Raw genomic sequence first — 19,275 nt, forward strand, 5'->3', positions numbered from 1 at the left:
GCCACTATGAATCTCTTCAATCATCTGAATCCTTTTCTCTGTCTTCCTCTCGGTTTCTTCCTCTCCATCTATGACTCTCCCTGCCTCTCCATCTCTCTCTGAGTGTGTATCTCTCTGAGTGTGTGACTCTCTGAGTTTTTCCATCTATGTGCCGTCTGTTTCGTTCTCTATCTGTGCGTCATCTTCGGTGCCCCTAACACCCCCATCTCCTTCTACTGTGTATAGAAGGAGTACACACACACACACACACACACACACACACACACACACACACACACACACACACACACTTAACGGATATAAATATACACGCCGGCTAACTTCTCTTCCTGTGCATAGGAAGGGTGCTGACAGACGTGGAGGGCGTGGGGTGGGGAGGGCATGATGGAGGCGAGAGAGGGACAACAGAAGAAGCATGTATATGAGAGAGAGAGAAAGAGCGAGCGAGAACTGACAAGAAGGAGGACAGGTTTCCACTCAAAGGAATGGAAACGAGGAGATGAATAGAAACGGTTCAAAGGTTGATCTGGAGGTGAGAAGTTGATAAGGAAACACGATCCAGGTCCTTCAATAGCTCATCAGGACATCCACCTCGCATGCACACATGCACACGGATCTGTGTTATATCTGGGGAAGGTATTTTAAGTTGGACATAAGATAAGTTTCACTCGTAAAGGCGGCTTTGCTTTCATCTGGGCCAAGCACAAGCCTACCCGCCCAAAGCCCCACACCCACTCTTTACATTTCATACATTTAAGCGTAAAACCGTTGTTTTAAACTGTTTGAATCCGATCACAAGAATCACTTTGTCATACTTTTTTACAAGTTCTTATTTTTCAAAAAGTATCAACAGTAAGAAAAGAACAAAGTGAGTGTCTCGCCAAAACCTTTATTGGGCTGACCAGTGCATTAGACTGGGCCTCACCATACTGGTCAGGAGTCCAAACCACTGACCAAGTTAACCCAGTGTTTAGTGTTCAAACCCTGAGTCTTGTTGCACAATGTCTGACTTAACTTCGACATGCTGCCGGCTCCCAACCGGGGGTCTCGTGTCAGTATGTGGACAGGAACCAGTGAACCGGTTGGCCAAGAATGACTGCATGAGTCTAGCCTGTCATACAGGTGAATGACTTCATGACTCTAGCCTGTCCTATACACAGTGAATGACTGCATGACTCTAGCCTGTCCTATACACAGTGAATGACTGCATGACTCTAGCCTGTGCTATACACAGTGAATGACTGCATGACTCTAGCCTGTCATATACACAGTGAATGACTGCATGGCTCTAGCCTGTCCTATACACAGTGAATGACTGCATGACTCTAGCCTGTCCTATACACAGTGAATGACTGCATGACTCTAGCCTATACGATACAGTGAATGACTGCACGACTCTAGCCTATACTATACAGTGAATCTCTGCATGACTTTAGCCTGCCTGCAGTTGAATGACTGCATGACTCTAGCCTGTCCTACACAGTGAATGACTGCATGACTCTAGCCTATACTATAAGGGGTGTTTAGAGGCTAAAGCTCCACCTCTTCTCCAACAGCTTCAGCTTGGTTCTACATAGCTATCGGCCTAGATCATTCCATTAGTCAGGATTTTTTCCTTTTTATGTCCATTTTTTATTTTTGGTCCAATAACTCAAATTAAATTCAAGCTTCAACATTGTTATTGTTAATTTATATAGAGCAGAACCAGCCTTTTTCCAACAGTCAAAGCTTTGCAGGCATTTTGGTAAAACAAATGAATGGCAGTCTAAGCTAATGTAGGGATCAGGTCGGGTGTCAATCAGCTGTGGTGACTGACACACACACACACACACACACACACACACACACACACACACACACACACACACACACACACACACACACACACACACACACACACACACACACACACACACACACACACACACACACACACACACACACGCCTTGGTAGATTAACATGGGCCACGTAGCTGCACTCACATTTCATAAACACGATTCGCCTTTTACTCCTAGATAAATAAGCCATGTAAAACAGAGCAAGCAATGTGTGTGCATGCCTTTGAGGGGTTGTGTATGTTTGTGTGTGTGTGTGTTCTCACATGACAGTAATCAATCCACATAGAGGAGCAGGGATGTGTGAAGTAGGCAGAGACCCTAACTCACTTACTCTCACACACAGCATCGACTTAACCAGGAGGCAGAGGCAGACATATTGTTCTACTTACATTTAGGCCCATAGTTTGAATCAAATGGATGTGTGTGTGCTTTATATTTATATTTACATTTAGGGGATAAGCAGATGCTTTCATCCAAAGCAAATTACAATCAGAACATTTGTCAGAAGGTGAAACAATACATCTCTGTCGGTACAGTAAGGATGTTCACAGAACCAAGTGCCAAGCACTTACAATCGCTAGGTTACCCATCCCCTACGACAAATATATTATATTATATGCTTAAGACTGACATATGAGGCACAACCAGTACAACATTTAAAAGAAAGAAAGAAAGAAAGAAAAAAGAAAGAAAGAAAGAAAGAGAATTGATAGTGGCAGTAGTTTCCGTCTCCTTTCATCCCTTTCTCCTAGAGGACACCAGACACTGTAATTACCTCCACCTGTGCACAGACAAAGAGTCCCACCCACCAATCTGGGGAGAGCACCACACCCTGGTTCCCACGGTAACCTCCTGCAGACCAATCCCCCCCCCCTCCCACACTTAAGTCATTCCCCCCCGAGAAAACCCCTTTCTCACACACTTCCCTCTCCTTACTGTATTGTACAGTGTGTGTGTGTGTGTTTGTACTCACATCCAGAGAGTCCTCATTGACGATGATGAGGGACATGCCATGTGTCACCAGGCGACAGGAGTAACCTGATACACAAAGAGCTGCCGTCAGAGACTGTGTGTGTGTGTGTGTGTGTGTGTGTGTGTGTGTGTGTGTGTGTGTGTGTGTGTGTGTGTGTGTGTGTGTGTGTGTGTGTGTGGTCAGTGGGGGCGGGGCTTAGGACCAGGATTGGAGTCACTCATGGTTTAGCGAAAAAACAACAACAACACACGTGATAAAAAGGTAGCAGGGCCCCAGGCATGAGTGAGGTTACACAAGCGCTTTAGGGGCCGTTTCCCACGGCAACGTGCAGCTATAAGTGAGTGTGAACAGCGTTCTGCTTCCTGTGTCCATATTAGTGCTTCCTGGGTTATTCTACCCCCCCACCCCCTCCCCCTGTTCTATATTCATCCCCCTGTTTCACCGATTCACACATTACTCCCTCTGAATTCAACCCTTCAGATGATAAATATCTAGTGAATTATTGATATTTACTAAAATCGAACCAACACAGATAGAGTTTCTGGGAACACGATGTACTAAAACAAATAAAGGCCGCTAGAAGGGAACCTATTCACTGATGTTGGGTTTGAGAACATCTAACGTCCCGCTACATCCTATTCCTGACACCTTGGATTTCCTCCATTACTACCAGATGTTGAGCAAGTATTGTAGCTTTAGTCTACTGCACATATCAAGTCCTCTTCACCCTATGGCCCTCAGTCCTCCCCTATGTCCCCAAGTCCTCATCCCCTATGTCCCTCAGTCCTCCCCTATGGCCCTCAGTCCCCCCCTGTGGCCCTCAGTCCTCCCCTGTGGCCCTCAGTCCTCCCCTGTGGCCCTCAGTCCTCCCCTATGGCCCCAAGTCCTCCTCCCCTATGGCCCTCAGTCCTCCCCTATGGCCCTCAGTCCTCCCCTATGTCCCTCAGTCCCCCCCCCCCCCACCCCCATGTCCCCCAGTCCTCCCCTATGGCCCTCAGTTCTCCCCTGTGGCCCTCAGTCCTCCCCCGTGGCCCTCAGTCCTCCCCTGTGGCCCTCAGTCCTCCCCTGTGGCCCTCAGTCCTCCCCTATGTCCCTCAGTCCCCCCCCCCCACCCCCATGTCCCTCAGTCCTCCCCTATGGCCCTCAGTCCTCCCCTATGGCCCTCAGTCCTCCCCTATGGCCCTCAGTCCTCCCCTATGACCCTCAGTCTTCCCCTATGGCCCTCAGTCCTCCCCTATGGCCCTCAGTCCTCACCTATGTTGATGGCCGTCTCCTGCTTGTCTCCGGTCAGCACCCAGATCTTGATGTCGGCCCTCATCAGGGTGGCGATGGTCTCCGGGACCCCGGCCTGCAGCCGGTCCTCGATGGCCGTGGCCCCCAGCAGCAGCAGGTTCTGGGGGTCGAGGGGCACAAAGACAGAGTGGGAGAGAGAGACGGGACGGACACACACACACACACACACACACACACACACACACACACACACACACACACACACACACACACACACACACACACACACACACACACACACACACACACACACACACACACACACACACAGTAAGAGATTGCCCTGATTGCAATAAGTAAGGGACTTCAACAACAGCATCAAAATGAATTCAACCTATTGATTTAAACATTCACTGAAGAGACAACAACTCCCTAACAAGGCAGAACCTTATTAAGGTGAATCAGATAACATCATGTGTGTGCCTGCTAATCTTCGACGCAGGACAGAGTCACAGCCATCAACTCAGCTGATAGCGTTTTTAATCCCAGCGATGCTGGGGCCTCTGTGTCTAGTGCCCCCCCCCCTCCCATGCACTTCCTTCAATTTGTTTGGCATTTTAAAAACACACATGTAACCCCCATTAGGCTCCCAGGAACACCAGCAGACACACAAAGCTACAGATGGATGCGTTTACACACACACACACAAACACACTGATACACAAGGTAACAGTGCGGTGCTGTTGACTGCACGTTTTATGAGGACCTTGGCAGGCTAGTGCCGGTAATTAGCCTTGTGGTTTAACAGTCTGCAGCCCCCCCCCCTCAGATTATTTTTCCTAGTCCTATACTCACTCTAAACTTCTCCACACATTGAACTAAAGACACTATTCTCTAACTCAATCCTTCATGTTCCCGTTATTGCTGTGGGTTCATGAGCCACTCTGAAACCCCCTCTCTGGTTCCTTTCCTACCTCTCCCTCTCTTTGTTTACTTGAGCTCTGCTACCGGTGTGTACAAAACAACAGTGGCATTCCACACTCATCCCCACTGTGGGACAGAGCCCTTAGTCCTTCGTGTAGTTTCCCCCCAAGATGACTACTAAGAGCAGCACAGTGTGGGGCTCCCAGAGCAGAGGCTGGGACACTCCGCCCCCTGCTGGCTGGATGTGGAACATGACGGAAACCCCAAAACCAGGTTGATAATCACCTTAGCCACTTAGGAGGGAGCTTTTTAACGTGTCATGAACTGCTTCGGATTTGCTAAAGCCACATCTTTGAACTCACTCCACTTCTAAGCACTCTAGAGGGAGTAGGGCTTAACACGCTGAGGCAGATGAGAAGGAAAAGGGAACTTCACAGACTATGACCGCAGAGGAAAAGTCCTCATTCCATTAGGTCAGTTTTGCAGATTTCTTACAGATTTCTCCCAGAGCGACCTACATTGAATGTCTTCCATGTTGGTGCATGTCGTTATGAGGGGTAGGGGACAGGCATCTCGCCAGGGGACAGACTGTAGACAGAGGGCTTCAAACCAACAGCTCCAGTCTGGGGTCCACTAGGGTCCACTAAACCCAGAGCCCTGTGTCCGGGTTCCACTAAACCCAGAGCCCCAGTCTGGGTTCCACTAAACCCAGAGCCCCAGTCTGGGGTCCACTAGGTTCCAATAAACCCAGAGCCCCAGTCTGGGTCCCCCTGGCCGTTCATACCTTCTCCAGCAGCTCGTAGCACTCCTCCAGCTTCTGGGCGCGGTCCTTGATCACGGTGCTGATGCGTGTGTACTCCTTCAGCCACTCCTGGTACGCAGACACCTCCAGGTCCACATAGGCAAAACACAGGGTCCTCAGGCCTGGAGAGGAGGAGGAGGATGACTCAGAAAACACTCTTAGAAAACCTGATCTATTTTTTACGTCTCCAAGGGGAACATACAGTGTTGCCAGATTGGGCCAGATTGGGCAGGAAATCCGGCCCAATCTGGCAACGCTGTACAGGACTAGGGTGTTTCATTGAGAAGAGACTAGCTGTCTGCATGGAGAACAGGGTTAGGCAGCAGTAAGCCCAGCTCAGAGTCCTCTAGACCCCAGAAAAGGCCTTCAGGGTAGCTGGTCCTCACAGGGGGACCTGCCTGGGAAACAACAGATTTTCTAAACAGAGCAGAAAAGGAAAATGCGACCGACCTTTTGGTTCCACGTATCAGGCATGATCGTAATCATTTTAGTATTTTAATAACAGGACTTTTAATACCAATAATTTTCACACAAATAAACAAGGCATCATGTACTATAAAATATCCCATGCCATTAAAAATGTATGCAACAAGTATTGAAGAAATGTTGCGGGGGAGGCAAGAGCTTGTATGTCTGAGGTACTATTCTAGCTTCCCTCCTTCCTAGTCTCTAGCTCCCTCCTACCTTCAGTAGCAAACTGTTCCAGGTGGGCCACAGTCAGCTCCTTGTACTGTGATGCTTCGGTCAGCCGCTCGAAGATCACGTTATCCTGGAGAAACAACAATGATCAACGAGAACAGAGGTACCCTGAGGGTATGAGGCAGGTGTTCTAGTCGGGCACACGTACGGCTCCTTTGCAGTAGAGGCGGAGCTTCCCGCTGGGGGTCCTCACCACCACTGACATGCGCTTGCGGTTACTGTGGGGACAAACAGACGAGCAGAAGGTCTCAGACACGGCAGACGTCGTGCATGGCTGCTGAGGGATGGATAGGTGTGGGTATGCACACCTATTTATACATTGAAATGCCCTACAAAAGTACACTTTTCCTTTCTTCAGGTTACTGCATCTTGCACATATTGTAAATAATGTTCCTCATATTGCACATTTCAATTGATTTATTTTTATTTTTATAAATACCGTTTTGTTTTGCCTTCTTCGAATTTATTTATTGTCAATATTACTTAAATTATTTTATTTTTTGGACCTTTATTTATCCACAAAGGTCCCATTGAGATATAATAGCTCGTCTTCCAGGCCAAAATAGCCGACCAGTCAAGTTACAGTACAGAGATGACAGAGACCACAGACAAGAATACATTTAATTGTGTAAATGAGACAGATTAAAGCTAGGAACAGTGACACTGTTCTATTAAAGTTGTTTTTAGGAGATTTTTAAAAACATCTGAGGGCAATGAATTCAGATCTATCATTTTCTGAAAGTCATCCCAGGCGTATGGCGCAAATGAGCAGAAGGAAGTCTTACCTAGTTCTGTACGCATAGCAGGAATGTTTACTGACCTAGAGCTATAAGCACTGGTGTGGCGTGTTAACAGACTACAAATGTAGGGTGGAAGTTTAACAACCAATGCTTTAGCAATAAAAATGAGAACATGGCTTTTCCTCCAGAGTGACAGTGATGTCCATTTGACCATTTCATACAATTTGCAGTAGTGTGTTCTTGCTTTTGCCTGTCACAAAATGTAACGCTGCATGATACACTACATCCAACTTAAAAAAAGAAGAAAGAAACGGGACTATGCATATAATACATCACCAGTCTAAAATAGGTAGAAAGATACTTTGGACCACCATTAACCTGGCACAAAAGTTTCAGTTCAACTTTACTTTGGTCTAAGCTTTTTAAGAAGATTATCGATGCGTGTTTCATAGTTCAAGTTCTCATCAAGCCGGATCCCTAATTATTTGTACGTTTCTACCCTTTCTTACAGGGTGCCATCATCAGTTGAGATTTCAATATTAGTAAGAGATTAGTGGGAACGCGTAAAATTCATGCATTTTGTCTTTTTAGTATTAAAACTAGTCTAAAGTTAACTAAGGAAGTTAGGAATAAACTGAAGGCAGTCTGTAGATACCGGATTGCCGCCGAAGTTTTGGCAGCAATCCGGCAGCTCTGGCGGGGAGTCCGGCAGCTCCGGCATGTCGCAATATGGACTTCAGAGTCAAGGCCAAAGTTCCTTTCCCCCAATCTTCCTCAACCATGGCCGTGATAACCCCCACTATGAGTCTTGTGGAAGTACCAGAGACTCCAGACACAGTCTTTTTGATTCATAATATCATACGAGCCGCAGATAGCTTTTGGCCGTGATATTAGATGTGATATAATATAAATACCTTTATATTATATAATTATTATGATTATGATTATTATTTTATATTATATAGATATAGAGCTCCAGGAGTCCGCAAACGGCAACAATCACTTCTCCTCCATGCTGTGGTTCACTCTTACAGCTCATTGGTCAATGGGCAGCAGCTCATTTGCATTAAAGCTACAGACACCAGAATCAGCCCATTCTGAAAGGACTGAAACAGAGGGGAATAGCAGTAGGCCCGATTTTTTTTTCCTAAAAGCTAATTCAAGCAAACAGCTTCAAAAACATGTTTTCTGGAACTCATATACTATGTTTACTTGTTGGGAAAACACCATAATATGTCTCCTTTAAGATACTATTTTTTGACAAATAATGTTTAAGCTGCTCATTTACTAGAGATTCAAATATTTTAGCTGTTACTGGCAACCTAGAAATGTGGCGATAATTGTTAAGAATTGAGGGATGGAAGGTGTAATAGTAGTACAATTAAAGCAACTTGAAGATATTATACTTTGTAGCATTACAGGTCTTTCAGATACTGGAAGATGGGATTGTTGCTGCATTAGTAAAATGATCAATAAATGCATGGATTATATTGTTTTTGCCTTTAATCTCACATTGATTTATTTTTAACACATCAGGGAGAGCTGGTGTTTCTACAGTCCCCTCTTTGGATTTCACCAACTGCCAAACTTTACGAGGGTCATTTAGATTTTCATTTAATATATTTAAATAATGGTCACTTTTAGCAGCTTTAACTAACTTTGTACACTTATTTCGCAATGCTCTGTAGTTATTCCAGGACCCGGGATCATTGCATCGTTTAGCCTTGGTCCAAGCACTGTCTACCTGTCTAATAAGATTCGCTATGTTTTCATCAAACCATGGGTTGTCTTTTCCACAGACTCTGTATCTTCTCAGGGGGGCATGTTTGTCAATGAACTGAATGAAAGTAGTTTTAAAACACTCCCAGATGCGGTACAAATCACTATTATAAAGATCATGTAAAAATGCTTGCTCATTAAAATGCTTTTAATTTTGTTTAAAAATAAAACGAGGTTATTGCAACGTGGGTCGGAGATAAATACAATTTTGATTCCTCTGCATGTCTGGCACATATTTGAAATGTAGGTCAGGTTACCTGGAAAACTCCAACACGTTGAGGAGCTCGTAGGTCTGCGCCTTCCCTCTCTGTGGAGAACAGAAGAAGACCTCTCAGTGAAGCTGAACACGAGCACTACGCCCTCACACGCCACCAACAGTGGTGAACAAAAAGAAACATGGATGTACATTGATCATGCAGAAATATTAGACCTATAGAAAGACATGAACTACATGAGAACACGCATACGGTCACAAACAGGGTCACATACCAAGACATAGAAACAGATCCAATATAAATACACAGAACTTATTGACCAAAACAAACTCCTGCCAGCAGCCAATATGGGATGGATTTGACCAATTTATTAAACAATGGTATAGGCAGAACATTTCCCTACTGGCAGGTGAAAAGACCAAAGTGTGGCCGTGAAAGTCAGTCCCCGAGACCAAAGCCCATCACAAACATAACGCACCGCGTCGATGATGACGGAGTCGGGGGTGCGGCCCGTGAACACGAAGCCCAGGCCCTTGGCCCCCTTGACCAGCGCCCCCTCGTCGGGGGAGGAGGCCTGGTAGATGAGGGTCTCCTGGTCCCGCTCTGGGACCACCGTGTGGCACACCGACATCATGGTCAGGAACTCACAGATCTGAGAGGAGGTGGGCTGGACGCACACACACGCACACACACCAATCAAAATGGATGCATGCCAATCAGTTGACTGATTTGTAAAACTGAAATTGAATAAAAAAAAAACTAAAAGGGACAATCCCAAGGACCTACGTGGTTCTCAATGTTTTGGATCAGGGCGGGGTCATCAAACTCCGTGGAGTTATTGCTACTGGCTGGAAGTTGGCTGAGAGAAGAGAGAAGATCATAAAATACAACAGCATAATATCTACCAGTTACCACGAGGACTTTTCAGGCGTCCAGAAAAGACTGATAGAAACAAAGCACTACTGAGACATCGGGAAAGTTGAACTATTAGCAGAGCTCCAAACTCAGAGCAGAACAGTTGATATGTGTAGCAGTGAACAGGTGGGAATAGAGGAGGAGAGCAGGGCACACTGACCTGAAGTCCTCCATTGAACGATCACATTCTAGATCAGGGAAGTGTCTGAGGCGTGGAGGGTTTAGGGCAGAATAAATCAATCAGGAGATAAGTTGATTAGCTCTGTTCACATCCAAGCAAAGCAGAGGACACATCTACTCGATGGATCGTTAAATCATGCAACAGGTCTAGTATAGGATCGGTCAAAATAATAGGCAATTTGATAGCTATTACATTAATGGATTATATATATTATTATAAAGCAGGAGGTGCATTTACTTTAAAGGAACTGAATAGAAAAAAGAGCAGAATAAAGCCGAATTTATAGTTGTCTTGCACGTCAGGACCTTTATGGTCACCCTGTCTGCGTTCCGTGGTGTGGACGCTTCCCAGGTCACACAAGGAGAGTATAAACAAGGCTTTAGGCTTCTCGTTTTTCTGACAGAGGTTTAAGGGACAGTGGCGCCCGCTTCAGGCGACTTTTGGAAGAAAAACCTTTAATCACTCCAAAAAGGGGAGGGGAGACTGACCCATATGTAATCCCGGCAATGGTGCACTTCTTGAAGTTCATGACGTTGCAGGTCAGAGTTCCCGTCTTGTCTGAAAAGAGATACTTCACCTGCGAGAGACGAGGGGAGATAAGGAGAGAAATGGGAGATGGACCAAGACAAGCAGAGGGTGACGAGACACAAAAAACGACACCAAATGAAGTGACTTGTTTTCATTGAAAGCCGATACTGGACCCAAGCTCATTAGTAAAGGAGAGTAGGCATGGAAAAACCCTGCGTGTTCTGGGGTCTCTGTGTTCTGGGGATTTTGCTGATGCTTTTATCCAAAGCTTACTTCCATTCATCCGAAGACTTAACCCAGCCTGAAGGACTAGCGACCTTCAGGTTACCAGCCAACCCGCTCTACCTCCTGAGCTACTGCCGCCCCCATGGGGGTCTTTGAACACGCGGGTCTTTGACCACGGTCCGTGGTTTGTTAAACATGTATTCACGCAAACAACAAACTCTTAATGTGGTACCGAGACCTGAGGAGGGAGGAGCCTAAACCTTTTAGTTTCTTCTGAAAGCCAAAAGTGGGAGGAGCCATCTCTCACCTGACCGAGTTCTTCGTTCAGATTGGAGGTTCGGGCCATGGCGGGCGTGTCCGTCTCGCTGTAGTACATCTCCTCATCCTAGGCACAAAGTCATCTGAATGTAACCCTAACCCATTCTTATATTGTCGTCGTGTTTTAAAGAACCATAAACTACACAAACACACACACGCGTGCTCGCAGATGTACATACACACACACACACACACACACACATAGCAGCAGCGTACCCAGTTGATGAAGAGGGCCTGTGTGAACTTGACCACCTCTAGAGTGACCAGCAGGCTGATGGGGATCAGGTTGTTGTAGAGGATGATGAAGGTCAGCAGGTTGTAGGCAAAGTTGGTGGAGATGTCCCCTGAACACAATCACACACACACACGATGAATGAGCAGAACAACACGCGTCGTCCTTTGTGAGCTCGTTTGAGTGAACCTGTGTAATCAGCAGGGGTTACACCCTTATTTCTCACACACACACACACACACACACACACACACACACACACACACACACACACACACACACACACACACACACACACACACACACACACACACACACACACACACACACACACACACACACGGTGTGTTCGTCTCTATTCCTTGTTGCTCCCCAATTTTGATCGCATGCTTTGCTTGTTCTCAGCCGAGGTTAATAAAGTGGTCTGCTAAATGATGATAAATTAATACCCCACCCAGCCACAAGAGTTATCTTTACAGTAACTTGGGGGAGTACTACCCTACAGGACAAGCTTAGTGTCAGAAGTGTACAGCAGGGTGAGCGTAACGTCTGTCTGTGTGTCCTCACCTGCGCGGGACAGGTACCAGCAGTTCTCCTCGGTGTGCGTGCGGTTCCAGATGGCCGCGCCCACCGAGCTGACCAGAGCCATGACCAACAGGATGCAGAACAGAACCAGGATCTGAACGTTGGTCACCCGCTCCACGTTGGAGCGCTTCAGGGGGGCCTTGGTTGAGTTCTGGAACCAGAGACATGGAGGGGAGCAAGAGAAAGAGAGAGATAGAGCGACACAGAGACAGAGACAGAGACACCGCAGGAAAGAGAAAGGTCAATGAAAGAGAGGGAAATAGGAATGTAAAGCAGAAGATGAGACAGACCAAGACACTATTTTATTTTAGCTTTCATTTTCTTTATTTGTCAAATACAACGACTTATTTGGGTCGATTCAATTACCATTTAATAACACAGACAGAACTTTCCCTTAAAGGTCCCATGGCATGCTACTTTATGGATGCTTTAATATAGATATTAGTGTGCCCCTAACACCGAATTTGAAGATGTTCCCGAAATTCATCCGTGGTGCGGAATTACGGCCACTACGAGCCAGACGCACATTGAGCTTTCCCCAAACGCGCCGTTTCAGTGTCTGTAGTTTGAATGCAAATGAGGAGGAGCGAGGCGGGTCAAGGAGGAGGGTGGGGGTGTGGCCCTGAGCAGCTTGAGGCCAAGGTACCATGCGCTGCGTTTTCAGTGGATGTATCGCAATGGCGAGGCGCACAGCCCTTGGCCGTATCTGTAAATATTCTAGAACACTCCGGGTGCTCCGGCGGGAGTCCTCATTGTCTCATTACCGCGCCAAATTCTCTGGGCGGGCAAGGCAGAGAAAGGGGGGGTAACTTGGCCCCTTAAGGATACCTAGTGCTCGTTTTACACTGACCGCAGGTTTTAGCCACTGGGGATGATAGGCAGGCTAGGGGAACTCGTATTAATGTTAGAACACCTCAGAAAGTGAGATTTTCAAGCCATGGTACTTTAACCGTAATGAATGCAAAACCTCAGAGCGGCCTGTCTGAACTGACCTGCATGAGTTTGGAGTCGTGTCCCGTGTAGACGATGATGCCCACCACCCACTGGGTGTTCCTGAGCTGGGCGCCCCGCAGCAGCACCTGGTCGGGCCCCAGCGGAGCCGGGCTGAGGGACGCAACCACTCGCATGTCATTCACCACTTACAACATACAAGAGGCATTTTACACTGACAAGCCGGTACGGTCGCGGTTTGGCACACCATGCAATTTCCCTGTCTTGCCTGTGTAAAACCGAGGGGGTATAATCCGCCTTCATCACGGAGCCGGCTTTCTTGGTTCATTGGACTAGGTGGGGCTACGCACGTAGAGTAGACCTCTTTAGAATAATTTGCATATGAATGAGTAAATGACATCTCAGTGTAGGCTATAATTTACAAGTGCAAGTGCTTTTTTTTTTGCTGACCACATGCTTTTTATCCCTACGAAAGCCTCGTAAGGAAAGTTCCTCTGCTGCTTTCTCGTAGATCACACCATCTTTAAACGTCTTCATTAAATGCGACTGCATCACCTTCTCTCCCATGATGGTAAGCAGCTAGTGGATTTCAACATCCACACCTCTACCAAAGTCCCGCCCCTGGAACCGCCAAGTCGTCTAACCGCGTTCACATTAAAATGAAATCCCCAATATGTGTAGGGTCCAAGAGGGTAAATTGTGGTGCGAAATAAAGCCGGTATATTATCTCGGTCAGTGTAAACGCACGGACCATGCCGGTAAAAAGGCGGGCATAAGACGGGAAAATTTGGCAGTGTAAAAACGTTTAATAACATCGGCTGCTGGCCTCCAATAATGCAATGAGGTCACCATGACTTCAAAGGGGTCTCTCTTCCCCCTGTCCAGCAACATGGAACAGCCTCTAATCCGGTTCTCCTGCTCAAATGGAACCACTCTGAGCATTAAGACGAGATGAATTGATGAATTGGTTCACAAAAGGGGGCTTTTATTCCCAGCTGGAACCAAACGGGATGGGACGCATGGAGTATAGGTGGGTCTTTTAAAGGCCCATCCCCCATAATAATGCTCCCACTTTGAGGGGCCGTGGGGGGTGGGCCTGATGCACCAAGCTGGCCAGAACCGGTTGAGGAGCGGTTCATTTAGTGGACGGCGCCGTGCGGTTCTTACTTGAGGTTCTCCAGCCGCAGGGTGCCAGTGAAGTCGTACAGGTGTCTGTTGGGCCCCTCACACTCCAGACGACCGGACAGAGACATCAGCTCTTCTAGGGACTGGAGCCCAGCGGTGAGCGGGAGACCCTGGAACACACACATGGAACACACACACACCTTCAAACAACGAGCCACATTTTAAACTCCTCCTAAATACACATGTTGAGTGTATGCATGCCACGGCAGAAGACTACGACCCTGGAGCCCAGCCGGAGGATGGCCTCTGAGCGAGCACACACACACCCGGACCCACACACACACACACACACACACACACACACACACACACACACACACACACACACAAACACACACACCTGTCGGATCTTCAGGTTGGTCTCGCCGTCCAGGTTGGAGGTCTCCGTGTAGCACATGGCCTGAGGCTCACTGAGGGGAGAACACCATACATTAACACAATTAGAGACATCTTTAAAACATCAAGGAATGCTTACAAAGAAACACATGTACTTATATACCTGGACACTTTAATAATGCTTGAAAACAGCTATGATAGACAAAACACAAGGAAACATTTATGACAATAAAGACTCAACAAACACATTCAATGCCATAAAAAAATAAATAACACCACACACGTACTCACTCAGGCAAGCACAAACACACACACACACACACACACACACACACAATGCTGACCTCGAGGACACGATGACCATGTCAGCTGGAAGGTGCTGCCCATTGGTCACCTTCACTATGTCTCCTACTGCCACCTTGTGGCCAGGGTTCAGCATTGCAACAGCGTGAAGGCAAGGTGGCAGATGGGAGAGTAGGAGAAAGGGGATGTTTTCGAGGGAGAGGGGGTGAGTGGAGGGAAGGAGTGAGATGGACAGATGAGAGAGGGACAGGGAGGGAGAGAGGCAGAGTCAGAGGGACAGAGACAGAGATAAAGCGTCAGTAAAGCACAGCATAGCTTCCAATCATCAGAACATGTACACACGGCAGGGGCAAGACGCTGGAGATGAACCGGGTTCACATGTGGACAGAGAGATATAAAGCGACAGGAGCTGGAAGAGGAGGGACCGAGAAGAGAGAGGCCAACATGTAAAGGTTGAGACAGGAAAAGCCGATGGAGTCAGACAGAGAGGACAGGAGTCAGCGTGGGGGTGGCGTCGTAGCGGTGGTTACCTGCTTCCAGATGACAGTCTGCCAGGCTCCGTTTCGCAGAACTAAGAGAGGAGGACAACAGGGCCGTCAGCCTATGGAAGCTCCTCATGCAGTATTCATGGAGACCAGACTATTGTTCTGCAGATCGCCGTGTTGAGTGACAAACATCGGGCCATTTAGTCAGTGATGAAGGACAGACAAAAGACACGCCAAATGATGCCGGGAGCTCATGGAAAACCGTCACACACACACACACAAGCACGCACACACACACACATTACCTGTTGTCTTCTTGTTGTTGACCGTGTTGTCTGCCTTGTGCCTTTTCTATTGAGGGATGAGAGATGGCTCTTATTATTGTTCCTCAATAATGTCAAACAGGGATAGGTTTCAACATGGCTCCATGAGGTTAAACTAACGGCGCCTGTGTTTGATTCCTCTCGTTCTGTCGTATAACAACCATGACCCGTGTTATCGACAGGGGGAGGGCGATGATGCGTTACAACTGCTTCTCCTCGGGGGTGAGGTGAAGTCATGGGAGGGTTATTAAGTCATTGATACTTGGATAATCCCTTGGCCTCTCAAGCCATTGGATCACCCTGCAGGCCACCCTCTACCTCCCCCAGCTACCATGCAACACACGGCCTGGTCCTCCAGAGGTACTCACGTAGTCCTCTATGATCTCTTTAATCCCGGCCACGGTGAGGATGAAGATGAGGGGCACCAGCGTGGTGTACCGACCCGTCGGCGACACGTCAGGGATTTGCTTTGAGGAAAGGAAACAGAAACAGCTCTACAAACGCACTGCAACAGGAGCCTGTCTTGGTCTATAGAGATTAGATGCTCTCTGAAAGCCACAAAAACCGCCTCAAGTCCCTACGTTCCGAACAAGTAAACAGAGTTCCAAACAGAGGAAGTGCTTATGAGACTGTTTTACTGTCATGATACGTGCGCCTAAACAGCAGGTGGAATAGGGTTGTGATTGGCCCATAAGATCAAGTTATCGTTGCCCTTAGTGATGCTGAAGTCTCTGTATCCTCTCCACACTGCTCCTTCACTCCTGCCGACCATTAACTGCAACAGCTTAGTCAAGAGTATTAACGAACAAGCAACAGGAAGGCGAATGTTGCAACAAGGACTTGGAACGCACCCCAGGTAGCCAACAACCACAAAGTCATTCAACCGGAAGCTGACAGCCAGTGCCTGGCCGGCCAATCAGCAGCTGCAATGTGTCGCCCCCCCCCCCCCCCCTCCACCCAATTCACACACTGCAAATAATTGGCACCTATACAATCTCCAGACATATTTCTCTGAAGGGGATTAGAAAGTAGGTAGTTGGCTGCTGTTCAATCGTTACTTTAAGAAACCCTGCAGGAAGCCTTGGGCCCCATGCGTGAGGAAGCCAAACCCACCCAGCCACAAGAGTTCTCTTTACAGTAATTTGGGGAAATACTACCCTTCAGGACAAGCTTAGTGTCAGTAGTGCGCAGCAGGGTGAACGTAAGGCTCCTAGCTCTGGACAGCTCCATCATGTGAGGTGAGAGTGAAGATCTCCCATCTTTCCCGCACCCAGTGGCAGGGAAGGAGGAAGGAGCGGCTTGCTTTCTGTATTGATAAATAAAGGCCTCAGTCGGACAAGAAGGCGTCCCCCATAGCCCTCCCTTAGCTCTGATCATCTAGGACTGCAGAATAAAAAGGGCCAAGGGGGTCTGAGGTCGGGCGGGGGTCCTGGGCGGGCCTGGACCTACCTGCATGAGTGCGATGAACAGGAAGAAGGCGTTGGCGGCACGGCGGATCTGCTCGTAGAGGAAGCGCGGCAGGAAGGTGAGGACGCCATATTTGGTTGTGCTAAAAGCAGAGAGGCAGAGGAGACGTTACGATCACGTTACAATCGACCGCTTATTCACGGGCCAAGTGCTTTTCTCCAAAGTGACTTATAGTGGATTCAGATGCATGACATTAAGCAGCGGGGCTGAGCATCTTGAGAAGGGTACCATTCTCTACTTTACCTACCCTTACCATTCAGAGTCCTACTTTACCTACCCTAACTATTCAGGGCCCTACTTTACTTACCCTAACTATCAAGGCCCAACTTTACCTACCCTAACTATTCAGAGCCCTACTTTACCTACCCTAACTATCCAGGCCCTACTTTACCTACCCTAACTATTCATGTAGTAGGCCAACTCCGTTCAAGTGTAAGCAAACCCCGTTTCAGCTCGAGTTTGAAGACTGAGATTTTTAAATAATTGTGACGCCCCTTTCCTGATTTAAAGTAAGGGAGCGGGGTAACCCTATAGTGCCTACAAGGCGACTTTGACTTTTTTGTGTGTTGTGTATGAGTGTTATAATGAGCGATGTTGCATAAGAAATGCACCACACACTGTGGTGTTATACTGTTAGTGTCCAATTTCGATATTTGGTCCTTCTGCAATACATATTGCCATAATACAAAAAACAACAACGTAGTATTTGATTATATAGCTATATACACTATTTATACAAAGCCTTTATGGTGGCACATGCAAGGTATTCCCGACAAAGTACCCGTTTTTAACGCACGTCCAGCGATACGAATATCACATGTGCGTATCATGATTTCAATACGAAAACAATATATCAGGCAGCCCTAATCCACATCACAGCGGCGTTAATGACAATTTTAAGCAAACCCAGCCATCAACAACCACTCCCGAGATGAGCCATAAAATTAAAACATGCCTCTCCATCAGTGTCCCTCAGTCGTGACAGCGAAGAGCAAACTTAAAGATACTTAAAGAGTGCACATGGCATAGGCTGCCATGTTGAAGATCACACAGGCCATGTTACCACATTTAAAACAACAAATATTTGTTGTTCCCTACTCCATTAAGCCGATGTTAAAACTCAAACAAGATAACTATTTAAAAGATACAGCCTTAAACATATGCTGACCACAGGGCAACAGTGAAAAACAAGAGACAAGCCTAATTAAAACAACATCCTTCATGTTGGTCACAACAAATGCTGCCCTGGAGAAACTCCATTAGGAGTGGCTGGCTCTGTATGCCGAGAGGCCATTAGCCATTATGGGAAACAGACAGCTGAAAATCTCTTCTCAAAGAACAACAACCATGCAGTCTAAAAATAAAGAGAAACATCCCAGGAAAAATGCGGGAAAAGGCCTTGGGAGACTCAGCCTGTCAATCAATCAGCAGTTATTGATCAAACAAATGTATTGATTAGCCTTGATGTTGCCCAACAGCTACGGTAAGAGCTTTTAGAGGCCAAATTAAAAACAGGAGGGCCGTCTATGTGTCAGTGGCAGCCTCAACGTTCACCGAGATCAAGTTCAGGGTCGGTTGCTGCAGAGTTAGAACCCTAAAGGCTGCATCAACACACAGAAACACAACTTTTTGGTGTGACATCGAATACCACAGCAGAAACAGACCTGGCCTGACATCTACCCACGCACGCAGTCCGGAAACACCCGATAGACTGATACTACACACATGATCCCACAGATAAGACTGCGTCCATCCAATCACAGGGACTTGATACCAGAGGAGACGCTCCAACACACACACGCGTAATGCTGGTAACCTTCTACACTCACACAATGACATTGACTAGAGCACACACAGCTGGCTGCTTTATTTATTGTGTTCGGCGTGAAGCTGCTTGTGACCACAGCTGTAAGCAACATACATAATTTAACCCTAATGGGCCTTATTCACCATGTTGCTTCTACAAGCTGGCTGGGGGAAATCAGGTTTCAGAATGAGGTTTACAATGTGCGGAACTTCAGGCTTTAGAACGACATC

General features: G+C 47.2%; 1 protein-coding gene across 6 annotated transcripts in view; it reads right to left on the reverse strand.

Moving 5' to 3' along the window:
* Window positions 1-19,275, reverse strand: part of atp8a2 (ATPase phospholipid transporting 8A2) — a 58,703-nt gene that overhangs the window by 25,330 nt on the left and 14,098 nt on the right. For 4 of the 6 annotated variants that reach the window (XM_030349561.1, XM_030349560.1, XM_030349558.1 and 1 more), the window contains 21 exons: window positions 17,221-17,320; window positions 16,140-16,238; window positions 15,754-15,799; window positions 15,494-15,534; window positions 15,005-15,078; window positions 14,665-14,734; window positions 14,307-14,434; window positions 13,181-13,292; window positions 12,171-12,339; window positions 11,588-11,715; window positions 11,361-11,438; window positions 10,789-10,877; window positions 10,280-10,324; window positions 9,991-10,063; window positions 9,683-9,871; window positions 9,247-9,296; window positions 6,619-6,688; window positions 6,456-6,540; window positions 5,754-5,893; window positions 4,067-4,205; window positions 2,813-2,877 (listed from right to left, as the gene is read on the reverse strand). In XM_030349561.1, coding sequence (XP_030205421.1) covers window positions 2,813-2,877; window positions 4,067-4,205; window positions 5,754-5,893; window positions 6,456-6,540; window positions 6,619-6,688; window positions 9,247-9,296; window positions 9,683-9,871; window positions 9,991-10,063; window positions 10,280-10,324; window positions 10,789-10,877; window positions 11,361-11,438; window positions 11,588-11,715; window positions 12,171-12,339; window positions 13,181-13,292; window positions 14,307-14,434; window positions 14,665-14,734; window positions 15,005-15,078; window positions 15,494-15,534; window positions 15,754-15,799; window positions 16,140-16,238; window positions 17,221-17,320 — 1,990 coding nt within the window. Of the gene's footprint in view, window positions 1-2,812; window positions 2,878-4,066; window positions 4,206-5,753; window positions 5,894-6,455; window positions 6,541-6,618; window positions 6,689-9,246; window positions 9,297-9,682; window positions 9,872-9,990; window positions 10,064-10,279; window positions 10,325-10,788; window positions 10,878-11,360; window positions 11,439-11,587; window positions 11,716-12,170; window positions 12,340-13,180; window positions 13,293-14,306; window positions 14,435-14,664; window positions 14,735-15,004; window positions 15,079-15,493; window positions 15,535-15,753; window positions 15,800-16,139; window positions 16,239-17,220; window positions 17,321-19,275 lie in introns of those variants that run through there. The other 2 variants (XM_030349559.1, XM_030349562.1) reach the window with 2 other exon arrangements.

This window comes from Gadus morhua, chromosome 23 (assembly GCF_902167405.1).
Source record: "Gadus morhua chromosome 23, gadMor3.0, whole genome shotgun sequence".
Lineage (NCBI taxonomy): Eukaryota > Metazoa > Chordata > Actinopteri > Gadiformes > Gadidae > Gadus > Gadus morhua.